General features: G+C 48.2%; 1 protein-coding gene across 2 annotated transcripts in view; it reads right to left on the bottom strand.

Annotated features, from left to right (window-relative positions):
- DPH1 (diphthamide biosynthesis 1) overlaps window positions 1-24,731 on the bottom strand; it is a 552,655-nt gene that overhangs the window by 5,005 nt on the left and 522,919 nt on the right. For both annotated transcript variants that reach the window (XM_063956121.1, XM_063956120.1), the window contains 2 exons: window positions 16,504-16,582; window positions 15,599-15,733 (listed from right to left, as the gene is read on the bottom strand). In XM_063956121.1, the coding sequence (XP_063812191.1) occupies window positions 15,599-15,733; window positions 16,504-16,582 (214 nt within the window). The remainder of the gene's footprint in view (window positions 1-15,598; window positions 15,734-16,503; window positions 16,583-24,731) is intronic.

Raw genomic sequence — 24,731 nt, 5'->3', positions numbered from 1 at the left:
TTCCGCCATTGCCACTCTGCTCCTTGTCCCGCCTTGGCGGTTTACATGAGCCACTGCTGTGACGTTGTCTGATTGAATCAGAACCGGTAGGTCGCGAAGAAGATCCTCCGCTTGTCTTAGGCCGTTGTATATGGCCCTCAACTCCAGTACATTGATGTGTAGACAAGCCTCCTGGCTTGACCATAGCCCTTGAAAATGTCTTCCTTGTGTGACTGCTCCCCATCCTCATAGGCTCGCGTCCGTGGTCACCAGAACCCAGTCTTGAATGCCGAACCTGCGACCCTCTAGAAGGTGAGCACTTTGCAGCCACCACAGGAGAGACACCCTGGCCCTGGGGGACAGGCTTATCTTCTGATGTATTTGTAGATGCGACGCGGACCACTTGTCCAGGAGGTCCCACTGAAAAGACCTTGCATGAAACCTGCCGAAGGGGATGGCCTCGTAGGCTGCCACCTTCTCTAGAACACGAGTGCATTGATGAACAGACACTCTTTTTGGTTTTAGCAGGTCTCTGACCATGTTCTGGAGGTCCCGGGCTTTTTCTATCGGGAGAAAAACCCTCTTCTGATCCGTGTCTAGAATCATGACTAGGAATGATAGTCGAGTCGTTGGAATCAATTGTGACTTTGGCAGATTGAGAATCCAACCGTGTTGTTGCAGCACTCTCAGGGAGAGTGACATGCTCCTCTGCAATTGATCTATCGATCTTGCTTTTATCAGGAGATCGTCCAAGTACGGGATAATTGTGACTCCCTGCCTGCGCAGGAGCACCATCATCTCCGCCATCACCTTGGTGAAAATCCTCGTGGCCGTGGAAAGCCCAAACGGCAACGTCTGAAACTGGTAATGAGAGTCCTGTACAGCGAATCTCAGGTACGCCTGATGAGGAGGATATATGGGAACATGAAGGTATGCATCCTTTATGTCGAGTGACACCATAAAATCCCCCCCTTCCAGACTGAAGATCACAGCCCGGAGCGATTCCATCTTGAATTTGAACTTTTTCAAGTACAGGTTTAGGGATTTTAGATTTAAAATGGGTCTGACCGAACCAGGGTTGAATAGTAACCTTTTTCCTGTTGGACTAGGGGAACCCTGACAACCATTTGCTGTTGACACAGCTTTTGAATTGCAGCTAACACTACTTCCCTCTCTGGGAGAGAAGCTGGCAAGGCCGACTTGAAAAATCGGCGAGTGGCACCTCTTCGAATTCCAGTTTGTAACCCTGGGATACAATATCCATCGCCCAAGGATCCACGTCTGACAGAACCCAAACCTGGCTGAAGAGTCGAAGACGTGCCCCCACCGTCGCGGACTCCCTCAGTGGAGCCCCAGCGTCATGCGGTGGATTTAGTAGAAGCCGGGGAGGACTCCTGCTCCTGGAAACTAGCCGGAGCAGGTGCTCTCTTCCCTCTACCCTTACCTCTGGCGAGGAAAGATGAGCCCCGACCTCTTCTGGACTTATGCGACCGAAAGGACTGCATCTGATATTGTGGAGTTTTCTTTTGCTGTGGGGGAACAAAAGGCAAAAAGGTAGATTTACCCGCGGTAGCTGTGGCAACCAGGTCCGCGAGACCTTCCCCAAATTAAACTTCACCTTTGTATGGCAAAACCTCCATATGCTTCTTTGAGTCAGCATCACCCGTCCATTGGCGGGTCCACAGGGCTCGCCTAGCAGATATCGCCATGGCGTTGGCTCTCGAACCTAGCAGCCCAACGTCTCTTTGAGCGTCCCTCATATATAAGACTGCGTCTTTAATGTGACCTAAGGTCAATAAAATGGTATCCCTGTCTAGGGTATCAAGGTCAGCTGACAAGGTATCTGTCCAAGCTGCAACTGCACTACATACCCAAGCCGATGCAATTGCCGGTCTGAGTAAAGCACCCGTATGCGCATAAATAGATTTTAAAGTAGTTTCCTGTCTGCGATCAGCAGGATCCTTGAGGGCTGCCGTGTCCAGAGACGGTAGCGCCACCTTCTTGGACAGGCGCGTTAAAGCCTTGTCCACCCTGGGTGAGGATTCCCAACGTACCCTGTCCTGTGCAGGGAAAGGATACGCCATAAGTATCCTCTTGGGAATCTGCAGTTTTTTGTCTGGAGTTTCCCAAGCTTTTTTAAATAACTCGTTCAGCTCATGAGATGGGGGAAAGGTTACCTCAGGTTTCTTTTCCTTATACATGCGCACCCTCGTCTTTTATTGCCATAATCATATAATGAATACTTTTGGCCACCCTTGGGTGTAACCTCGCATCATCGTAGTCGACACTGGAGTCAGAATCCGTGTCGGTATCAGTGTCTGCTATTTGGAATAAGGGACGTTTTTGAGACCCAGAAGGGCCCTGTGACCCAGTCGAAGCCGTGGATTGACTCCCTGCTTTTTCCCTGGGCTCTTTTTTTTGTCCAATCTCTTATGTAATAAGGTCACATTTGCATTTAAAACATTCCACATGTCCATCCAATCATGAGTCGGCGTTGCCGACGGAGACACCACAATCATCTGCTCCACCTCCTCCTTAGCTGAGCCTTCCACATCAGACATGCCGACACACTCGTACCGACACCCCCACACACACAGGGATATAGTTATAAGGAGACAGTTCCCCAATAAGGCCCTTTGGAGAGACAGAGAGAGAGTATGCCAGCACACACCCAGCGCCAACTGACACTGGAAACAATCTCCCAGATAATAGCGCTTTTATATTAATTTACTGTGTAATAAACTCACTGCGCCTTACAAGTGCCCCCCCCCCCCCCTCCTCTTTTCAGCCCTGTGTCACCGTGTTCAGCAGGGGAGAGACCGGGGAGCCAGCTTCTCTGCAGATCTCTGTGGAGAAAATTACGCTGATTAGTGCTGAAGGACCAAGCTCCGCCCCCTCCAGCGGCGGGCTTCGGTCCCGCTCAAAGTATCACAAAACTGGCGGGGGATTTATAGAATGACTGCCTCCGCAGCCTCTAATCTTATAAATGCCAGATTTAGGTGTGTTTATTGCTGCCCAGGGCGCCCCCCCCTGCGCCCTGCACCATCAGTGCCTGCTAGTGTGTGTAGTGTGTGGGAGCAATGGCGCGCAGGGAAGATCTGAAGTCTTCTGCCGCCTTTGAAGTCTTCTTTTCTTCTTATACTCACCCGGCTTCTATCTTCCGACTCTGCGAGGAGGACGGCGGCGCAGCTCTGGGACGAACAGTGAGGGGAGACCTGCGTTCCGACTCCCTCTGGAGCTAATGGTGTCCAGTAGCCTAAGAAGCACAGCCTATCACTTAAGTAGGTCTGCTTCTCTCTCCTCAGTCCCACGATGCAGGGAGCCTGTTGCCAGCAGTGCTCCCTGAAAATAAAAAACCTAACAAAATTCTTTTTCAGAGAAACTCAGGAGAGCTCCCCTGCAGTGCATCCAGTCTCCTCTGGGCACAAGATCTAACTGAGGTCTGGAGGAGGGGCATAGAGGGAGGAGCCAGTGCACACCCATTCTGAAATTCTTTATAGTGCCCATGTCCCCTGCGGAGCCCGTCTATACCCCATGGTCCTTACGGAGTCCCCAGCATCCTCTAGGACGTAAGAGAAATTATATATATATATATATATATATACACACACACACATACACACACATATACACACGCTGTGTGTGTGTGTGTATCTATCTATCTCAAAAAAAGAAGAAATGCCTTTATCGTGCTCTATGGAGTCAACTGCACCTCGTAGACGGTCCCTTGTTAGCAAAAAACAATATATTAGATAAAGTAAAAAAAATTGTGTGTGAGGGCACTAGAGAGAATAAAGTCCATACAGGACACATATAATTTATGTAAAATTGATTACATCTCCTATATAATTGCCCAGATCTGTCACTCTGCGACTGTGTGGCTAACCCTGGGCATGGCTAGGAGCTCTCATTGGGTTAGCAGCAGGTCTATCACACCCAGTCCATAGCTGATTGAGCAAGAAACGCCCTCCCACACAGGCTACATCCAATGGGAGGCTCTGTCTTTTGGCTGCTGTGTGTTCCCAGAGCAGGATTAACAATGGGGCTGATGGAGCTGCAGCTCCAGCTCCACACCCCAAAATAGGCCCACTGCATCTGCAGCAACACACCCTCCAACAATTTACACATAAAAACCGGGACAAATTTAAAAAGGGGGCGTGGCCACGGGTACAGTGGTGTGGGCACGCCCCTTTTCCTATACTTTCAATGGAAGTTTGGAGAGCCAAAAATCTGTACAGACCATAAAAAAAAAGGTACTGTATCTGCCAAAAAGGTACAGCTGGAGGGTATGTCACTGCATCTGCAGCAAGTCTCTGCGCTGTAGATAGGGGGGAAAAAATAGGATTTTGGTACCTACCGGTAAATCCTTTTCTCGTAGTCAGTAGAGGATGCTGGGGTCCACATTAGTACCATGGGGTATAGACGGGTCCACCAGGAGCCATTGGCACTTTAAGAGTTTGAGAGTGTGGGCTGGCTCCTCCCTCTATGCCCCTCCCACCAGACTCAGTCTAGAAACTGTGCCCGAGGAGACAACATACTTTGAGAGAAGGATATTACACAGATAGTGGTGAGATTCATACCAGCTCACACATACAAGGCACATCAAGTCAACTAGCTTGAACTACTCAGCAACAGCTGAAACATTACTTACCAAGTAACAAAGCAGTACTCAACTAAAATGAAGTTGTACTGAACCAAATAACAATTGCAGGAAAACGAAGCGCTGGGCGGGCGCCCAGCATCCTCTACGGACTACGAGATAAGGATTTACCAGTAGGTACCAAAATCCTATTTTCTCTTACGTCCTAGAGGATGTTGGGGTCCACATTAGTACCATGGGGATGTACCAAAGCTCCCAGAACGGAAGGGAGAGCGCGGAGGCTCCTGCAGAACTGATTGACTGAACTTCAGATCATCAGAGGCCAAAGTATCGAACTTATAAAACTTTGCAAACGTGTTCGACCCCAACCAAGTTGCAGCTCAGCAAAGTTGCAATGCCGAGACACCTCGGGCAGCAGCCCAGGAAGACCCCACTTTACGAGTAAAGTGGGCCTTAACAGATTTTGGACACGGCAGTCCTGCTGTAGAATAAGCGTGCTGGATAGTGAACTTAATCCAGCGAGAAATAGTCTGCTTAGAAGCAGGACACCCAATTTTCTTGGGATCATAGAGGACAAACAGAGAGTCCGACTTTCTGTGACGAGAAGTTCTCTTCACATATATCTTCAGAATCCTTACAACATCCAAGGACTTTGAAGTAATTGAGGAGTCAGTAGCCACTGGCACCACAATAGGTTGGTTGATATGGAATGCCGACACAACCTTCGGAAGAAACTGCTGACGAGTCCGGAGCTCAGCTCTATCTTCATGGAAGATTAATTAAGGGCTTTTACATGATAAAGCCCCCAGCTCGGACACACGTCTAGCAGAAGCCAAGGCCAACAAAGTGACCGCCTTCCATGTTTGAAATTTGACCTCTACCTCCTGTAAAGGTTCAAACCAATCCGACTGGAGGAACTGCAACACCACGTTAAGGTCCCAAGGCGCCGTAGGCGGTACAAAGGGAGGTTGGAAATGCAGAACTCCCTTCAAAAAAAGTCTGAACCTCAGAGAGGGCAGACAATTGTTTCTGAAAGAAAATGGATAGGGCTGAAAGCTGGACCTTTACAGATCCCAAAATCAGAACCATATCCACTCCTGCTTGCAGGAAGAGGAGGAAACGTCCCAGTTGAAACTCCACAGTAGAAAACTTCTTGGACTCACACCAAGAGACATATTTCTTCCAAATACGATGGTAATGTTTAGACGTTACTCCTTTCCTAGCCTGTATGAGGGTAGGAATAACCTTATTCGGAATGCCCTTCTGAGCAAGAATCAGGCGCTCAACTTTCATGCTGTCAAACCTAGCCGCGGTAAGTCTTGATAGGCGAACGGCCCCTGCTGCAGCAGGTCCTCCCGAAGAGGAAGAGGCCTCGGCTCTTCTTACAGTAGATTCAGAAGTACCAAGCCCTTCTTGGCCAATCTGGGGCAATGAGGATCGCTTGAACCCTTGTTCTTCTTATGAGCTTTAGGATTCTTGGGATGAGTGGGAGTGGTGGAAACACGTACACTGACTGGAACACCCACTGACACACCAGGGTGTCCACTGTCACTGCCTGTGGGTCCCTCGACCTGGAATAATAACGCAGAAGCTTCTAGTTGAGACGAGAGGCCATCATGTCTATTTGGGGACAACCCCAAAGATCTGTTACTTTCTTGAACACCTCCAGATAGAGTCCCCACTCTTCTGGATGGAGATTGTGTCTGCTGAGGAAGTTTGCTTCCCAGTTGTCTACTCCCGGAAAGAAGATGGCTGACAGCGCCAACGCGTGCTTTTCTGTCCAGAGGAGTATTCTTGTCACCTCTGACATCGCCGCTCTGCTCTTCGTTCCGCCCTGTCGGTTTATGTAAGCCACTGTTGTTACGTTGTCCCACTGAACTTGAATGGCCCGGTTTCTTAGAAGAGGGGCCGCCTGAAGAAGACCGTTGTAGATGGCTCTTAGTTCCAGAATGTTGATGGGCAGGCCGGCTTCCAGGCTTGACCACCGTTCTTGGAAGGTCACCCCTTGAGTAACTGCTCCCCAGCCCCGGATGCTTGCATCCGTTGTTAGCAGGACCCAGTCCTGAATTCCGAACCTGCAATTGAAGCCACCAGAGGAGTGAGATCCTTGCCCTTGGCGACAGACGAATTCTCTGATGCATGTGGAGGTGGGAACCCGACCACTTGTCCAGGAGATCCAGTTGGAAGGTCCGAACATGGAACCTCCCGTACTGGAGAGCCTCGTAAGAGGCCACCATCTTTCCCAATAGGCGAATGCATTGATGAACAGACACCCGGGGTGGCTTCAGGACATCCCGGACCATGGACTGGATCACCAACGCCTTGTCCCGTGGAAGAAACACCCTCTGCACTTCCGTATCCAGGATCATTCCCAGAAATGACAATCTCTGGGTTGGTTCCAAATGTGACTTTGGAAAATTCCGAATCCAACCGTGACTCTGGAGCAGTCGCGTCATTACAACAATGGACTGCAGCAGCTTCTCCTTGGACGATGCCTTTATCAGGAGATCGTCCAGATAAGGAATGATGTTCACACCCTGCTTGCGGAGTAGTATCATCGTTTCCGCCATCACCTTGGCAAACACCCTTGGTGCTGTGGAGAGGCCGAATGGCAGGGCCTGGAGCTGAAAATGACAGTCCAGCAATGCGAAGCGGAGATAAGCCTGATGCAGCAGCCAGATCAGAATGTGAAGGTACGCATCCTTGATATCCAGTAATACCAGGAATTCACCCTCTTTCAGACCTGATATCACCGCCCTGAGAGATTTCATCCTGAACTTGAACTCCTTTAGAAAGGGGTTCAATGATTTTAGGTTCAGAATGGGCCTGACCGAACCATCCGGCTTCGGTACCACGAAAAGGTTTGAATAGTAACCCTTGGTCAGCATGTGAGGTGGCACTGGCACAATGACTTGTGCCTCCACCAGCTTTTGGACAGCGTCCTGAAGCACTGCGCTGTCCTCCAACAGGGTTGGCAAGCCCGACTTGAAAAAACGATGAAGAGGGAGACTTTGAAATTCCAGCCTGTATCCCTGAGACACAATATCTACTACCCAGGGATCCAGGCCGGACGATATCCAGACATGACTGAACTGTCTGAGTCTCGCTCCCACAGGTCCCACCACCGGGCCGTACAATCCACCGTCATGCGGAGGACTTTGGGGTACCTGAAGCAGGCTTTTGTTCCTGGAAACCTGCATCGGCAGGTTTCTTGGACTTAACCCTACCTCCTCTAAAGAAGGTATTGGATGATCTGGCCTTTCTAGGCTTGTTAGGCCGAAAGGACTGCTGCGCAGCTGAGGAGAATGATTTCTTCGGAGCAGGTGCTGCTGAGAGAAGAAACAGAGACTTACCCGCTGTAGCGGTGGATATCCACGCGTCAAGAGCTTCTTCCAAAGAGAGCCTAACCTGTATAGGGTAGCGACTCCACGCTCCTTCTGGATTCCGCGTCGGCCGACTACTAGCGCAGCCACAGTCCCCGACGAGCTGAAACAGACATGGTAGAAATTCCTGCAGCCATGGAACCCAGGTCTTTCATGGATTCTACCATAAAACCTGCAGAATCATGTATGTTGCGTAAATATAATGCAACGTCATCCCTATCCATCGTATCCCAATCCTCAAGTAAGGTAGCCGACCACTTCACTACTGCCTTTGCAATCCATGCATTAGCAATAGTGGGACGTAATATGGCCCCAGAGGCAGTATACAGTGATTTAAGTGTGTTATCAATCTTTCTATCTGCCGGCTCCTTTAAGGCGGTAGATCCCGGAACAGGTAAAACCACAGTTTTTGAGAGTCTGGATACAGATGCGTCAACAATTGGCGGGTTTTCACACTTTTTGCTGTCCTCTTCAGGGAAAGGAAAGGCCACCAGAACCCTCTTAGGGATCTGAAACTTCTTTTCAGGGTTTACCCATGCTTTTTCAAATATAGCATTCAGCTCCTTTGAAGCAGGGAAGGTTAGTGAGGCTTTCTTGTTTTCAGTGAAAAAAGCCTCCTCAACCTGCTCAGGTGTGGTATCATTAACATTTAACACATCCCTGATAGCCTCTATCAACAACTGCACCCCTTTGCAAGAGATGCGGACCTTCGCAACACATCCCCATCACCATCTGTAGTGTCAGAATCGGTATCCGTGTCGTCTTGTGTGACATGCACCAGCGCACGTTTGTGGGGGTATATAGCGGGTTGTCCTGAGGTAGCAGACATGGGCCATACTGCCATAGAGCTCTGCAATACCTGGGTTGCAGATTTATTACTAGCAACCCTGTCAGAAATCTGAGAAATCCAAGTTTTGATAGAGGAAAACCACTATGGTTCCCTTGCTGGTATATGTGCTAAACCAGTGCTATCCTGATTACATGGAATGGGATCATCCTGGGAGGATAAATCCTCTGCAGCATATGACACAGTATCCCTGGAATAGCTAAAGGAGACCACCAAACACTCCACACACACACAGGTGGGGGTAGACGTAGCTAAAGGAGACCACCAAACACTCCACACACACACACACACACACACACACACACACACACACACGGGGGCAGACAGAGTTTCCCCCCTAAGAACGGCAAGAGAGAGACAGAGATTGGAGCCAACCCAACACATTGCTTTCTAGCAAAGAGAGACCCCTTGTCAGCGCTGACTGTGCACCTTAATAGGACATACAGTCTAATTACAGCCTCCCCTCCCTTCTACAACCCCCTGGTACCGTGTACTGACAGTTGGATCTGGCAGTTGGAGTTGCTGTGGAGGGACCTGTTCTTCCTCCCCCCTTAATGGCGCTGTCTTCCCGCTCTTCAGATGTTTATACTGGACTGAGGACTTTTGCTGGCTGAGATCAGTGGACCCCGACAGGCTTGCTGACCAGTGTGCAGGGGGAAGGGGGGTAAGCGCTGGCCCAGGGCGCTCCTCACAGCACCGCACTATGTGCCTTTGGTACCTTCCTGGAGCGCAGTTAATATTGCGCTCCCTCCCCATTGCCGCCATCTTTACACCGGCCCCCCGCTTCCTAGGGGGGTCGGTGACTCACTCACCACTTCTTCAGCTCTGTAAAGCGGTGGCGGCATGCTGCTGGGGTGAGCGATCCCCTGTGGCGGGGAACAATCTATCCACTCGGGAGCTCAGTGTCCTGTCAGCGGAGATGGTGGCTCAGACTCCGCAGGGCGGACACTACAATTCCCCCCCCTTAGTCCCACGAAGCAGGGAGGCTGTTGCCAGCAGTCTCCCTGTAACATAATAAACTCTAAAATAAACTTTACCAGAGAAACTCTGTAGAGCTCCCCTAGCTGTGACCGGCTCCTCCGGGCACATTTTCTAAACTGAGTCTGGTGGGAGGGGCATAGAGGGAGGAGCCAGCCCATACTCTCAAAGTGCCAATGGCTCCTGGTGGACCAGTATATACCCCATGGTACTAATGTGGACCCCAGCATCCTCTAGGACGTAAGAGAAAACAAAAAACTTTTACTGCAGCGTCCTATGGGGGTCATTCTGACCTGATCGCTCGCTGCAGTTCATCGCAGTGCAGCGATCAGGTCAGAACTGCACATGCGCCGGCACATGGCTGACAGCCGATGGCTGTCGTTGCCTAGCGATCACCTCTGCCTGATTGACAGCAGAGGCGGTCGCTGGGCAGGCATGGCCGGACCGTGAGGTGGGCGGGCCACAGTGGCTATGTGACGTCACACGCAGCCGCTGCAACCCGGCCAGCGATGAGTAACTCCCGGCCAGCAGCAGGAGCTGCGCTGGCTGGGAGTTACTCTTCAAGTACAAAAGCATCGCCGCTGTGCGATGCTTTTGTACTTGTGTGTGTGTGGGGGAGGGGGGTGGCCTGACATGCTGGGTGAACTAGCCATGTGCTGGGGGTCCCCCCGCATGTCTGAGTAAGTGATCGTAGCTGTGCTAAATTTAGCACAGCTACGATCAGGTCGGAATGCCCCCCTATGTCCTGCTGCCAGTCCGCCTGCCCCCTCCGGCATCAACAATCCCCACTCCCTAGCCGCGGCGCACGTGGAACAAAAGCTGCTGCGGCCACCGGCATAGATGTGTGTGAAAGGGGCGCAGCGGAAGGCTTTCATAGCCCTCCCAGCGCCGCATACTCTCTGAGCACCAGAGCCTCCTCTGCGCGTGATGTCACAGAAGTGCCTCCCCGCCACAGCCGCGCACAGATCCCCAGAGGCCCTGACTCCGCAACACAGCACCTGGCCAACCGGCCTGGAAGCCCCGAGATGGCTAATGTAACGGATAGAGTGGGGGATATCGCTGAGGGTAATGTCTGGACACTGACACTGCACAGCACTCTCACCTTTTACATTGATTCAGCGAGTCAGACAGTTCTGCCAGCCAGTCACTATTGTTAGCGCCAGTGTCCCGCATTACAGGGAAGTAGACGCACTAAATAAACTACTGCTCCCAGCAACCTTTAGCGCGGTGCATTGGGACACCGGCGCTAACAATAGTGATTGGCTGCTGTGCGAGTCTCCGGGAGAGCCACTGCCAAAGGGAGGACAGCAGCATAGCCGCTTCCAGGAGGAGAAGCATTTCCCGCCCCTCCCCCGCTCGCAGTACCTGCGGGGCCCCATCCACGGCACCCGCACCCCCCCCCCTCTACCACCCACGGTGGCTCCGGACGCCCTCCTGCACCCGCCCCTCCCCCACCCGCACCACCCCCACAACCACCCTCCCCCACCCACTGCACCCCCAAGCCCTTCCCCCATCCGCAGCACCTACTAGGTGATTCATCAGGGCCTGTGTGCGCTGTTCACGCCATTTCAAGGGGCTACGACCCCTTAACCATGGCACGCCCTTTGTCCGTGCAATATTTATCCACTCACACAATTATGATTGGAGGTAATACTCCATATAATACAACTATTGCACGCCACAGGAGCGTGCAAGGGTTAAGGGGGCATAGCCCCTCACGACGGTGTGAAGAGCGCCCGTATCACCTAGTATTATTAGATGAATCACCTAGTATTATATATATATATATATATATATATACATACATACACACACACACAGTCGAATCACATTATTATGACCACATTTAACGTCAAGCAGCGTGTAGCCCATGAAGTATGTCACATGTCGTGCGCTGGCTTGGTGGGTATATAAGGTGTGTGATAGGCTGTCTGCACACATCACTCGTTGCTGTCATGGGTAAAAGGGGCAATTTATCAGAGTTGCTAGGAGAACTAGGAAGCAGAGGGCCCGGAGGTCCCTGTGAGAGCAGCAATTGCAGGACGCTTTGCTTCCTGCTGCTGCAAAGTGAGCTTTCTGACTGGTCGCATCAGATGCGACCATGTCAGGGAAAGCTCAGCCTGGTGTGGTTGCATCTGATACGACCATGCCATACAAGTGGTTAAGGACAGTCATGCTTGAGAACAGGTGACTCTACACTCAAGCATGGATTTCACCAAATCCTTGAGTAATAGTGTGCATTCAGAGATTCTCTTCTGCACACTGCTGTTGTAGGGTAAGTTTATATGATTTACAGTCATCTTCAACCAGTTTGGCCATTGTCCTCTAACCTACTTAACTAGGCATTTTTGCCCACAGAGCTGCTGCTCACTGAATATTGAATGTTTTGCACACTGTTCGCTGTAAACTCTAGAAACTTTTGTGTGTTAAAATCCCAGGAGACCAGCAGCTTCTGAGATACTCAAACCATCTCTTCCAGTACCAACAATCATGCTACAGGTCTAAGGGGTCTATTCACGAAGCAGTGAGAGTGGAGAAGTGAGCCTGTAGAGAAGTTGCCCATGGCAACCAATCAGCTGTTCCGTACAATTGTATAGTATGCAAACTATAAATGTCACTTCAGTGGTGATTGGTTGCCCTGGGCAACTTCTCCACTAGCTCACTTCGCCACACTTTTCACCGTTTCATGAATAGACCCCAAAGTCACTTAGATCACATTTCTCCTCCATTCTAGGGTTTGGTTTGAACAACAATTGAACACCCTTTGTCATGTCTTCGTGCTTTTATGCATGGAGTTAATGCTGAAAGATTAGACAGATTAGATATTTCCATTAACGAGCATGAGTGCTTAATAGAGTGTCCACTGAGGGCCTGATGTGGATTTGTACGCAAATCCAATGGTTGGTAGTCTGTGCATTTGGAGGGCGGCGCAACAACCAGCACACAAAACAAGAATGTCTCGCCTCCGCTTTGTAGCTGGGCCGGGCCCAGTGTATGCAGACCTCCTGGACTCATCTATTCAAATCCGACGGCCAGTCTGAGTAAGCTTCCATAGCGCGTTGCGACCAATGGTTGCGATGGTGATCCGAGGCTGCTTTCACAGATGCAGCACTCGGATCTCATAGATACATGCAGGTGCCTATCTCCTACAGCCGCCTCCTGCTGCATTTGCATTTTATGTGTACGGAATTGCACAGCCGCTTTCCTGGAGCGACGCAATTCTGTGCAAATAGGAATCAGGCTCTGAGTGTGTGATAAGGATCACAATGCTAGTAATGCATTGTGCAAGTAACTCTTGTGGACTACACAACTTATTAAATACTGTACAACAACTATTACACTTTATAAATACTCTGAATACGCATACCCGCTGAAGAACACTTTTAAATGAGGGATGCTATAAGAGTGTCCACGTGATACATATGTGCAGTACTATATTTGTACATGTTTACCACTTTTGTGTGTGTATGTCCATAGTGGGTAGCAAGGCATGGGCACAGTCCGTGACCTATGTCCACAGTGGGCAGCAAGGCATAAGCACAGTCCGTGACCTCCTGTATGTGCACAGTGACTAGCTGCAGCAATTTCAGATTTGTACAATAATGAATAAGCAGAGTAGCAGCTGACTGGCTCTTAGCAGGCAGTAAGGCAGAAAGCCTGCACTCTGCAGACTGTGCTTATGTTACTATAGCCAGCAACAGAACAGGAGCATGGCGAACACAGGGGGTCATTCTGACCTGATCGCACGCTGCCGTTCATCGCAGCGATCAGGTCAGAAGTGCACATGCAACGGCGCCACAGTGCGCCTGCGCATGGCTGACAGCTGACGGCTGCCGTTGCCTAGCGATCGCCTCTGCCTGATTGACAGGCAGGGGCGGTCGCTGGGCGGGACGACGGCATTTGGCCTCCATTTTGTGGGCGTGGTCCGGCCAACGCAGGCGTGGCTGGACCGTGCAGGGGGCGGGCCGCAGTGGCTGCGTGACGTCACACGTAGCCGCTGCGACCCGGGCAGCGATGAGTAGCTCCCGGCCAGCATACAAAAGCTGTGATGGCCAGGAGCTACTCCTGCAGTGCAAAAGCATCACCGCTGTGCGATGCTTTTGTACTTCTGCGCAGGGGGGGTAGGAGGGCCTGACATGCGGGGCGGACTAGCCCTGTGCTGGGCGTCCCCCCGCATGTCAGTGTGCCTGATCGTTTTTTGCCGGAAGCCAGTTAACCTACCAGTATATTTTTAGACTGTGGGAGGAAACCGGAGTACCCGGTGGAAACCCATGCGAGCACAGGGAGAATATACCAACTCCGCCACGGTGGGAATTGAACCCATGACCTCAGTGTTGGGAGGCAGTAATGCTAACCATTACACCATCCGTACTCTCCTAATATTAAATGGGTTTTAAACTTTCTCTAGATCTCCTCCCTTCCCAATAATAGTGTCACCTTCAGAATGGCCAAATAAGTGGCAGTAATTAAAGGCGATTGAATACGGGGGTGAGGGACGCAACCAAAGTATTACTGTTGGAAAGTAAGAGTATTTAGAGGAAAAGCCCTTGTGATAACCCTGAGATTGGTGCAACACATCCATCACAAACAAAGGATAATGTTAGCGCAAACTAAGAATATTTGATATATTTACACATAAAAGTAATACACTGGGAGGCAGTAAAGTCAACTTCTCAGTACGTTTCTGTAACTCCCCCTGAGTTTGGACATATTACCATATAATTCATAACATACCCTGCAATTGTGTTACTATTTATATACCATCCCCCCTGAAGCTCTGTGCGGAAGCTGCACTGTGCCGTCTGTATATACCCTATCCTATACCTTTATGGTAAATGAGCAACGTGGATATGCCACTAATGTAAATCCATGTACATTAGAGCTCTGGAAGCTATTACCCGATATCCACTGATTCTCATTTCATGAAGTCATCCTTTCTTCCCCTGTACAATCTGTAACAATCCCTAATTGTGTAGTAGTCCCATTATTGTTGATTAAATAGCACAAGGGCAGGGAGACAGCAATATAAAAAGCTACTTAAAGACCTTAAAATGGCACAACAACTGTGTTAGGGGAAATGATAAATGGGCAGCATTAACTGGCTCCAAGCAGAAGACGCCTGGTTATCTCCTCCATCTTTCACTGACCTCTACCCTCTCTGTGTACAGCCTCCTACAGGCTCAAGGCTCCCGCACATCCATTAGGAATGCACTCCTCTATGTGAGAGAAAATGTAGGTTCTTCAGCTCTCCACAGATTGCTGTTCACTTTATACAGTGTCTAACTTTCATTGTAAATGACCTTCTGTTATACAATACACTACTGTATCTGTATGCGTGTTAGAGCTGCTTCAGCACTTAGTGAGCAATGTTAGATCTGATACAGAGACTATCCATGTTTGAGCCCAAGTGCATGCTTCAGACTTAATCTCCCTTGAGTACATTTACAATGCAATGTCACAAAATCTGACTAATGGCAGTAAGCACGTCTCTCACCACTAGGTGGTGCAATTGCTACACAGAAATCAAGGAGAATGTTTGGAGCACACATTCACCTTGTCAGATTATCAACAACAAAAATTTATATCAAAACGTAACCTAAAGACAGATATGAAGAGCGTTTATATACAATAAAAGGAATACAATAAGATTAAAATGTGGATGCATAAAGGTTGCGATAGTAGATGGAAGAGATGTTGAATTAGAACATGACTGCAAAGAAGATACAGGCCAGCACAGAGAAGCGAGACAGAGCTCAGACACTATAATGTATTCACTGAGTTCAGAAAACTGTTCCTGGCACCAGAATTCACCTTTGTTTGCCTGGCAGAGACACGGGACGGCCGGTGAGACTCATGGTTCACAGTCCAAGGACCCAGAGACTGGTTTGAGTAGAAGTCCATGGGATAGGTATTCTGCCATTCTGCTTCCTTGAGAGCAACAGAGGCCTAGAAAACCCACACGATGAATTAGTGGTCACTTCCATATAAAATGACATAACGACACCACTTAAATATTCTCAGCAGAAACTCTGCATTGTGGTTACAGTTGACACATTCAGCATTGTCGACCATAGCCTAGGCCTATTATATAAATGCAGCTTCTGATCCCATAGGGATAGGAAACCACTAAGGCTCTAACAGGAGACATAACTCATCAGCAGGCACATAACTTGGTGCTAGGGTGAGTTTGGGTAATAAATGCACTTTTCTGGGTATCCATGATGACCACCCACCTTATCCTCACTTTAACAAAAGTGTTTAAAGTCTGAACGCCACATAGTGTTCTACACACTCACAAGCCACTCCCACAGACATTCATTACATGAATGTTCGTGAATGCTGCAGGAATTAGCGAAATTGAAGCAAGGTATGTTAGAAAGTTGCTGTATTGGTCCATTCACTCATATTTCTTGACATTACTTTAATTATGTTCATAAGACTTCAATAATGTACATTTAACATGCAAAATTAACACCCACGTACAAAAACCCAACTCAGTTCTGCCCCAAAGGTCTATTGTCCCCTTTAACGGCACCATATTTTAAAGTGTGTACCATAAAGATCCCTACCAAGTTAAAACTAGGCTGATAAACATTACTTCCCAAAACAATAGCTGAAAACAGATATGATTCAACTCATTTCCTTATAATGCTTTTATTTTGTAGCCAATTACCAAAAGGTTGGCAGTGCAGCAACAAGCTGTAACAGAGACTCACCTCATAAGGAGTAAGGAGAGGCTTAGGGAAGGCGGTCCCCCAATCTATGGAGAGTCTTGGGCAAGCCACCTGCACCCACCTGCAAAGAATGAGAAAACAATTTTGTTGTTTGATAATGAGAGCTGGTTAAATGCTCTGATGGTGAAGCAGGGGCTTGCCGCTGTTAAAAAAAAATTACTTGGTCAAGTATTCTTGTGACAAGACAATACAAACATTAGTGTCAGGCTTGTATCCTTCAGAGAACCGGAAAAAGGGCAGATCAACCATGAGTCCACAGGCTCTAATTCCTGAAAGCAGAGGTGTAGCTAGGTGTCATGGTGCCCGGAGCAAGGGTATATTTTGTCAACCCCCTCTCCCGTACTGAATTGGGGGCCTGGCCAACATGTGGTGGCATGTTACATTTAAACAATATTTAAAAATCCTAATTTGGTGACAGGGCCGGTCCTAGACCTTGAGAACCTGAGGGCAAAAGTTTCCTTTGAGTGCCCCACATGTTTAAATTAGGGGCAGTGCGTGCTGAAGGCTTGCAACAATATAGGGGCATGGCAGTATGGACGGTGTAATGGTTAGCATTACTACCTCACAGCACTGGGGTCATGGGTTCGAGTTCCACCATGGCCCTAACTGTGTGGAGTTTGTATATTCTCCCTGTGCTTGCATACGTTTCCTCCGGGTACTCCGCTTTCCTTCCACAATACAAAAATATACCAGTAGGTTAAGTGGCTCCCAACAAAAATTAACCGTGTGTGTGTGTGAAGAAATATAGATTGTAAGCTCCCATGGGGCAGGGACTGATGTGAACGGCAAAATATTCTCTGTAAAGCGCTGCGGAATACGTGCGCACTATATAAATAACTAATAATAAAAAATAATTGCTTCATTGGGAAGGTGCATGGCCACAGAATAGTACCAATTCACATTACACTGCACAGTAGTACCCCTTATACACATTATGCCACAGAGTAGAGCCCCTTATACTTGTTACACTATGGTTGAGCCCCTTATACAAATTACACCATGGTACAGCCACTATGGAAGTAGATGTTCAAATAAATTAAAAACACTATAGAGATGCCCCAACTGACCTGACCTCACAATCCCCCAATGAAAATAAAGCTCCAAATGTGACCCCCCCTACAGACCTGATAATCTCCCAATGCCTCTCTCTGAATGAAAATAATGCCCCAAATCTTACCCTGCCAGATCTGCCCCAAATCTGACCCTGCACGCTCTACATTTTTTGGCGCCCCGCAGCTCGTGCTCCACCGGAGCCACAGTAGCTACACCCCTGGCTGACAGGGTTAAATATTATGAGATCTAAAGGCCCATACACATTAGACGATGTCGCTCTGTGAGCGACATCGTCTAACGTTTCCCCCTCCCGGGCCGGCCGGTCGGCGGCCGCCTGTACGCACTGAGCGATATGACCGCTCATATCGCTCAGTGACGTCACGCCCCCGCCAGCCCTGCATGAAGGTCGTGGACGACAGTCCACATCCTTCATGCATGCCCTACCGACAGCGACGATCGTTGCCGACCCGCGGGGCCGCGCATCGGTCGTCGCTGGCGGCATACACACTTAACGATATAATGAGCGACGTCGCTCAAGGAGGGGGAAAATGAGCGACGTCGCTCATTATATCGTTAAGTGTGTATGGACCTTAACTCTGTTAGATCTCATAATATTTGTTTAACTAGTTATAAAAAAATAAAACAACCCCCAAAAAACAAGTGTAGTCAGGAAATATTCGGTTTATAATTTAATGTAGCATCATGTTCAGTCTAGGGAAGGATGCTGTTCCACCACATTTGTGGTTTATGATACTTTTTAATGGACTGTCTGCATTTTCTTCGAACAAGCTTTCGGGAGCTAACCTCTCCTTTTCATCAGGTCAGAAATAATAGACATCTCATTAACGTTCTTAACTTTAACATCCTAGTTAAATATAAACAGTTAAATGAATTGCTTTGCCGTGAATTTTCTTTCTTAACGTCTATCTTTAATTTTGCACTCAGAATTTAAGAACAATTTCTATAGCAGTTCACATCACTAAATGTTTTGCACCTAAAAGCTTTCTAAAGAAGATGCAGTTAGTACAGAAAAAAAGAAGTAACCGTGGATGTCTACAAATCATATTATACATTTAATTTATATGGCACTAATATATATGTGATTTAATTAACAGTAAAGCACAGTTTCCACATATGTACAGGATGTGCAGATACATAACATTTGAATTTGTTAACTTGGGTGACAGACAAAAATAGACAGAGATAGCAACAGAGCTACAGTAGGTAGGAGATGGAATGCGTTCGCATACTGACGTTCGGGATGCTGGCAATTGGAATCCTGACAATGGCCAGAAGACCGGCGCCGGAACGCTGGCTGCAGAGGTGTAGGGGGGAGAGAGTTGGGGTGTCGGGGATGATGGGCGGCGGTTAGGGTTGTTAGAGTTAAGGTCCGTACACATTAGACGATGTCGCTCTGTGAGCGACGTCGTCTAGTGTTTCCCCCTCCAGGGCCGACCAGTTGGCGGCCGCCTGTACACACTGAGTAATATGACCGCTCATATTGCTCAGTGACGTCACGCCTCTGCCGGCCGTGCATGCAGCTCCTGGACGACCGTCCAGATAGAGCATGCGTGCACTGCCGACAGCGACGATCGTTGCCGACCAGCAGGGCCGCGCATCGGTCGCCGCTGGCGGCATACACACTTGCCGATAAAATGTGCGACGTCGCTCAGGGAGGGGGAAAATGAGCGACGTTGCTCATTTTATCGGCAAGTGTGTATGGGCCTTTAGGCTGCAGGTTCGGAGTGTTAGGGTAGGGGAGACGGGTTACAATACTTACCTAGCAAGTGTTAGGATTCTGCGTGTCGGGATGCCGCTGTCGGCACATACACAAGTATTGGAGATACATAGAGGGAGATGGACAGGGGCAAATGCAGGATTTCTAAAAGGGGGGTTCCAAATATTAAAATTAGTGTGGTCAGCTTATGAATTAGGGCATATATAGCAGGTAAAAATCTATTGTCTACCTCATACAAAGTGCAGTGTATGTAATACTTCAGCAGACTAGATAGGGGAAGGTACTGCCACTAGGCATGTGCAGCAGCTCCATTCTGTCCCTTATTCTGCATGTTGGGACCACAAAGCTGTATCATGTACTACTGCTATTGAGTGTTTTGGGTAAGTGGAAACGCCCCACCCACCCACCCCCTCCCTCTCCTCCCTCTCTTTTGTTTGATAATGATGGAGAGAGGGTGGGAGAAAAAAAAAAAGAAGTGGAGAGGGGAACAGACAGAAAGGAGAGGAAGATGCACAGTAGAAAAGGAAGAGGCAGAGAAAATTATGGGGGGGGGGGGGGGGGGGGGAGAGAGAGAATGAGAAAGAAAGAGAAAGAAAGAGAAAGAGGACAAGTGAACAGAGAAAGCATGAGAGGCACAGGTAGAGCAAGACACACAGGAAGGTACAGGGGATGGAGACAGATACAAATAGAAGGGGATGGGGGTGAGAGAGAGATGGGGGGTGAGAGAGTGAGATGGAGGGGGAGGCAGGCAGAAGAAGGGAGGGAAGCAGAGACAGGGAGGGGGGAGGCAGACAGACAGAAAGGGAGAGGTGGGCATATAGAGGAAGAGAAAGAAAAAAGACAGAAAGAAAGAGGGAAGTATAGAGAGAGGTAGGGGGGGGAGAGAGAGTGGGAGAGAAAGAGAGAGAGGGTGTAGGAGAGAAAGAAAGGGAGGCTGAAAGAGAGGCAGATAGAGCAAGAGTATGGCACACAGAGAGAGTGCACGAGGCAAAGAGAGCGCATGAAACAAGGAAAGAGAGAGAGAGGGGCAGTGGGGTACATTTATCATAATAAGATAGGAGTCCATTTGATAATGAGTAGCCCTATCACCAAACTGGAGTCCCTGCTGGAGAAAAGATTTGCATGTCTAGTTTTTCAGTTCCGCTGCACACAAGTGGGATCTGCTAGCCAGGTCACACATGTGCAGATCCCATCAGACTGGTTCGGCAAAGTGGTAAATTAACTCTTACCGACCTGTGCCAGTAACACCAAGGCAGCAGAGTATCAGTAGCAGTGCCTTTGTGAACTTTAAATGGTAAATCATGATGATTGGTAGTTTACTGTATTGTTGCGAAACAGCAATAAACAGCCCATTATCCATTGACAGTAATCGTAATCCGATATGAGAGATAGGTATAGAGATGTATTCTCACTTAATGGGTGTTGGTACGCCATATGGGGCAAGACGCCTGGCGTGACGGATATGCTCTAGGAGGAGTAGCCTACCATCATTTTCTTTAAACTTCGTGTCTTAGCCAAATCACAGAAAGTGTACCAGAGATGCTAGCCTGAGTATTATTTTTTCATATATGTACAAAGTCGTAGATGAAGCACAACTATACCTGGCGTAAGGAAAAGCCGATTCCTCTCGCTTGGAGCCCTATTTACAGAGATTCAGACTCCGTCAAATTGATCAGTGTAAGCTAGCAATATAGTTTTGTGGCTTCTTTTTGTTTTCATTATGTGAAAAGACGCACACTTTGAGTGAAAAAGACATTTGGTGCAGCTAGGTCACATGGGAGCCTGCACGCTCAGAGGGTATATTTGCTGCAATTAAATCAACAGTAAGAAAGAAGACTTCTTTATACAACGAAAGGTTTATGGAGAGGGAGGAGTACACAGGAAGGGAGCGGCAGACCACTCCAGAGACAGAGATCGACAGATTGCCTGAGAGACAGACCAGGATCAATTAGATATGGATTGAAAAATTATGAGATAGCTGCCCTCTCTATTAAATGAGTAAGGTAGACTTAGAGTTTGCAAGCTATGAGGTGGAAAATATTGGAGCTAGAGGTGGCAGAGTAAACGCTAGAAGCTCAGCACAAGTATAAAGAGGGCAAAAGCTGAAGCCGTTCTATGCCAGACATTCAGCGAAGATGCAGACAGTGACCTTGGAAGTTACTCTCAAAGGAGAACTTTGTACTTAAATTGTGCATTACTGCTAATGTAGACAAACTAAGGGGGATCCTGGTGATTTCTATACAAAACTGACAATAGCTCAAGATTCTCTTTGTATAAATTAGCATAACCTACTGTAAAAGCCAAGTTTATATTCAAAGTTTCCTTCTATATAACACCAATCCTGGCCAAATTACCAGATTCATACAGCATATCTGTACTAAACAACCTCATTTATAAAAGAGCTGCAGTAGGTGTTTCTTATATCTGTCTGCAAACACTGAGAACGCAGATCTAACCAGAACAGCTATTAATAAAGAAAAATATATATTATGGTAAGAACTTACCGTTGATAATGGTATTTCTCCTAAATCCACAGGATCCACAGGATAACAATGGGATATAATGAAGCGACAGCAGATTTGCACCAATCGGTCAAAGCTTTCTGGCCTCCCAGAATGCAACAGGCCCGTCCATATATCCCGCCTCCTGGCTCAGGTAAATCACGTTATCAACGGTAAGTTCTTACCATAACGTATATTTCTCCGGCAGGGTTCACAGGTTATTCACAGGATAACAATGGGATTTCCGAAAGCAATTTAGTGGTGGGGACGCTCCTGATTGGACAGGAGAATCCTTCGCCCTAATTCAATGTCATGAGAGGCAAAGGTATCCATGGCATAATGTCTAATGAATGTGTTAATAGAAGACCATGTGGCTGCCTTATAGATCTGTTCTGCTGAAGCACTGCGTTGTGCTGCCCATGAAGGACCGACCTTACGAGTAGTGTCATTAGCCGGAACAGGGAGTTCAGCTTGAGAATATGCTTCTGAAGTAGTCATCCGAAGCCATCTTGCCAGTGTCTGCTTATCAGCAGGCCATCCTCTCTTGTCAAATCCGTAGAGATTGAAGAGAGAATCTGTCTTTCTGATGGCACTGGTACGATCCACGCAGATCCTTAATGCACGGACCACGTCCAGCGATGCATCTACCGCAGAAAGGCCCGGTACCTGAACAGCTGGGACTACAATTTCTTCATTAAGGTGGAATTTAGACACCACCTTTGGAAGATACAAATGGGGCAACTTGAAGGGCTTTCAGGACTAGATTTAAGTCCCAAGGCACTGTAGGAACAAAAGGAGGTTGAATGCGCAGCATTCCCTGGAAAAAAGTATGCACATCCTGTAAATTGGCAATTTTCTTTTGGAACCATACAGTCAATGCCGACACTTGCACTCTCAAGGAAACCACCTTCAAACCTTTATCCATTCCTGCCTGAAGGAATGCTAAGACCCTGGAAACTCTGAAAGACCTAGGGTCCATTTTCCGTTCACTGCACCAATGAATATAGGTTTGCCATATTCGGTGATAAATGCGAGCTGAGGAAGGTTTCCTTGCTCTGAACATAGTTTGAATTACCTGTTGTGAGAATCCTCTTGACTTCAGGATAGAGGATTTAAGAGCCATGTCGTCAAAGACAGTCGATCCAGATGTCTGTGATAACAAGGACCCTGCATCAGTAGATCTGGACGTTGAGGGAGCAGAAGTGGAGCATCCATGTACGTTCTCTGCAGATCTGTGTACCAATGCCTTCTGGGCCAAGCCAGAGCTATTAGTATCACGGCACCTTTCCCTTGCTTTATCTTTCTCACCACGCTGAGAAATAGGGTGATTGGAGGAAACACATAAGCCAGATGAAAGTCCCATCTCACCGACAGGGCATCCACAAAGATCGCTCTGGGATCCTTTGTTCTTGACCCATATGCGAGCACTTTGTTGTTCAGACAGGATGCCATGAGATCTATCTCTGGCAACCCCCACTTGTCTAGTCTACTAGAGTCAGGAAGACGTCCGAGTGTAGAGCCCGTTGACTGAGCATGTCGACTGAGACAGTCCGCTTCACAGTTTAGGACTCCCGGAACGAACACTGCGGACAAGGCTGGATGATAACGTTCTGCCCACTTTAGTATGTGACTTACCTCCTTCATCGCTTTTCGGCTTCTAGTCCCTCCCTGATGGTTGAGGTACGCTACTGCAGTCGCATTGTTCAAGCGGATCTGGACTGGTTTTCCCCGAAGAATATTCTGTGCCTGAATCAGTGCCATGTATATGACCCGAAGTTCCAATATATTTATTGGCAGGCAACCTTCTTCCTTGGTCCGTTGCCCCTGGAAACACAACCTTCCTGACACTGCTCCCCAGCCCTGGCGACTGGCATCTGTCGTCAGAATTTCTCACTCTGATATCCAAAAGGGTCTCTCCTCTTGTCCAGATGGGATGTCTGTAGCCACCAGGCTAATGACCTTCTTACTTCTATCGTAAGAACCATAGTCTGTGTTTTTATCATCTGATGCAACCCATTCCATTTGGCAAGAATCAGACGCTGCAGAGGCCTCAAATGGAATTGTGCATACTCCACCATGTCGAATGTTGACACCATCAAACCCATCACACGCATTGCTGCAAGCATGGATACCTTTTGACTGTGAAGCAAGTCCTGAACCCTTGGCTGAACCCTGGATATCTTGTTCAGGGGTAACATTACTCTCTGAAGACTTGAATCCAGTACAGCCTCCAAGTGAGTCATCCGCTGTGATTGAACCAGAGACGATTTTGTCCAATTTATGAGCCACCCGTGCTTCTGCAGACATGTTATTGTTTGTTGCAGATGACATATGAGCAATTCCTGTGACTGTGCCAGGATTTAAAAGATCATCGATGTACGGAAAAATTCTTATCACCTGCTGGCGGAGATAAGCTGCCATTACCACCATAATCTTGGTAAATACTCCTGGGGCTGTGGCTAACCCAAAAGGTAGGGCCTGGAACTGAAAATGCTGTTGGAGGATAGCAAACCTGAGATAGCACTGATGGGACAGTGCTATAGGAACATGTAGACAAGCATCCTATATATCAAGGGATACCATATAATCCCCTGGCTCCATGGCCAAAATGATGGAACGTAAAGTCTCCATGTGAAACCGAGGTACCCAAATGTATTTGTTCAGCACTTTGAGCTTGAGAATGGGCTGAAATGACCCATTTAGCTTCTAAACTAAAAACAGGTTGGAGTAAAAACCCTGTCCTCGTGCAGGAGGAACTGGAATGACTACTCCTGACTAAGCAATTTCTGAACTGCCTCTTGCAAAGCCCTGGCCTTCATCTCTACCCGAGACGGACTGGTACAAAAAAAACCTTCGAGGAGAGTACATCTTGAAGGCAAAAGCATAACCTAGAGATACCGCTTCCTTCACCCAGGCAT

Source organism: Pseudophryne corroboree, chromosome 2 (assembly GCF_028390025.1).
Source record: "Pseudophryne corroboree isolate aPseCor3 chromosome 2, aPseCor3.hap2, whole genome shotgun sequence".
In the NCBI taxonomy this organism is placed as follows: Eukaryota; Metazoa; Chordata; class Amphibia; order Anura; family Myobatrachidae; genus Pseudophryne; species Pseudophryne corroboree.
Note: the sequence above shows the minus strand (reverse complement) of the source record. Positions and strands in the feature narration are given on the sequence as shown.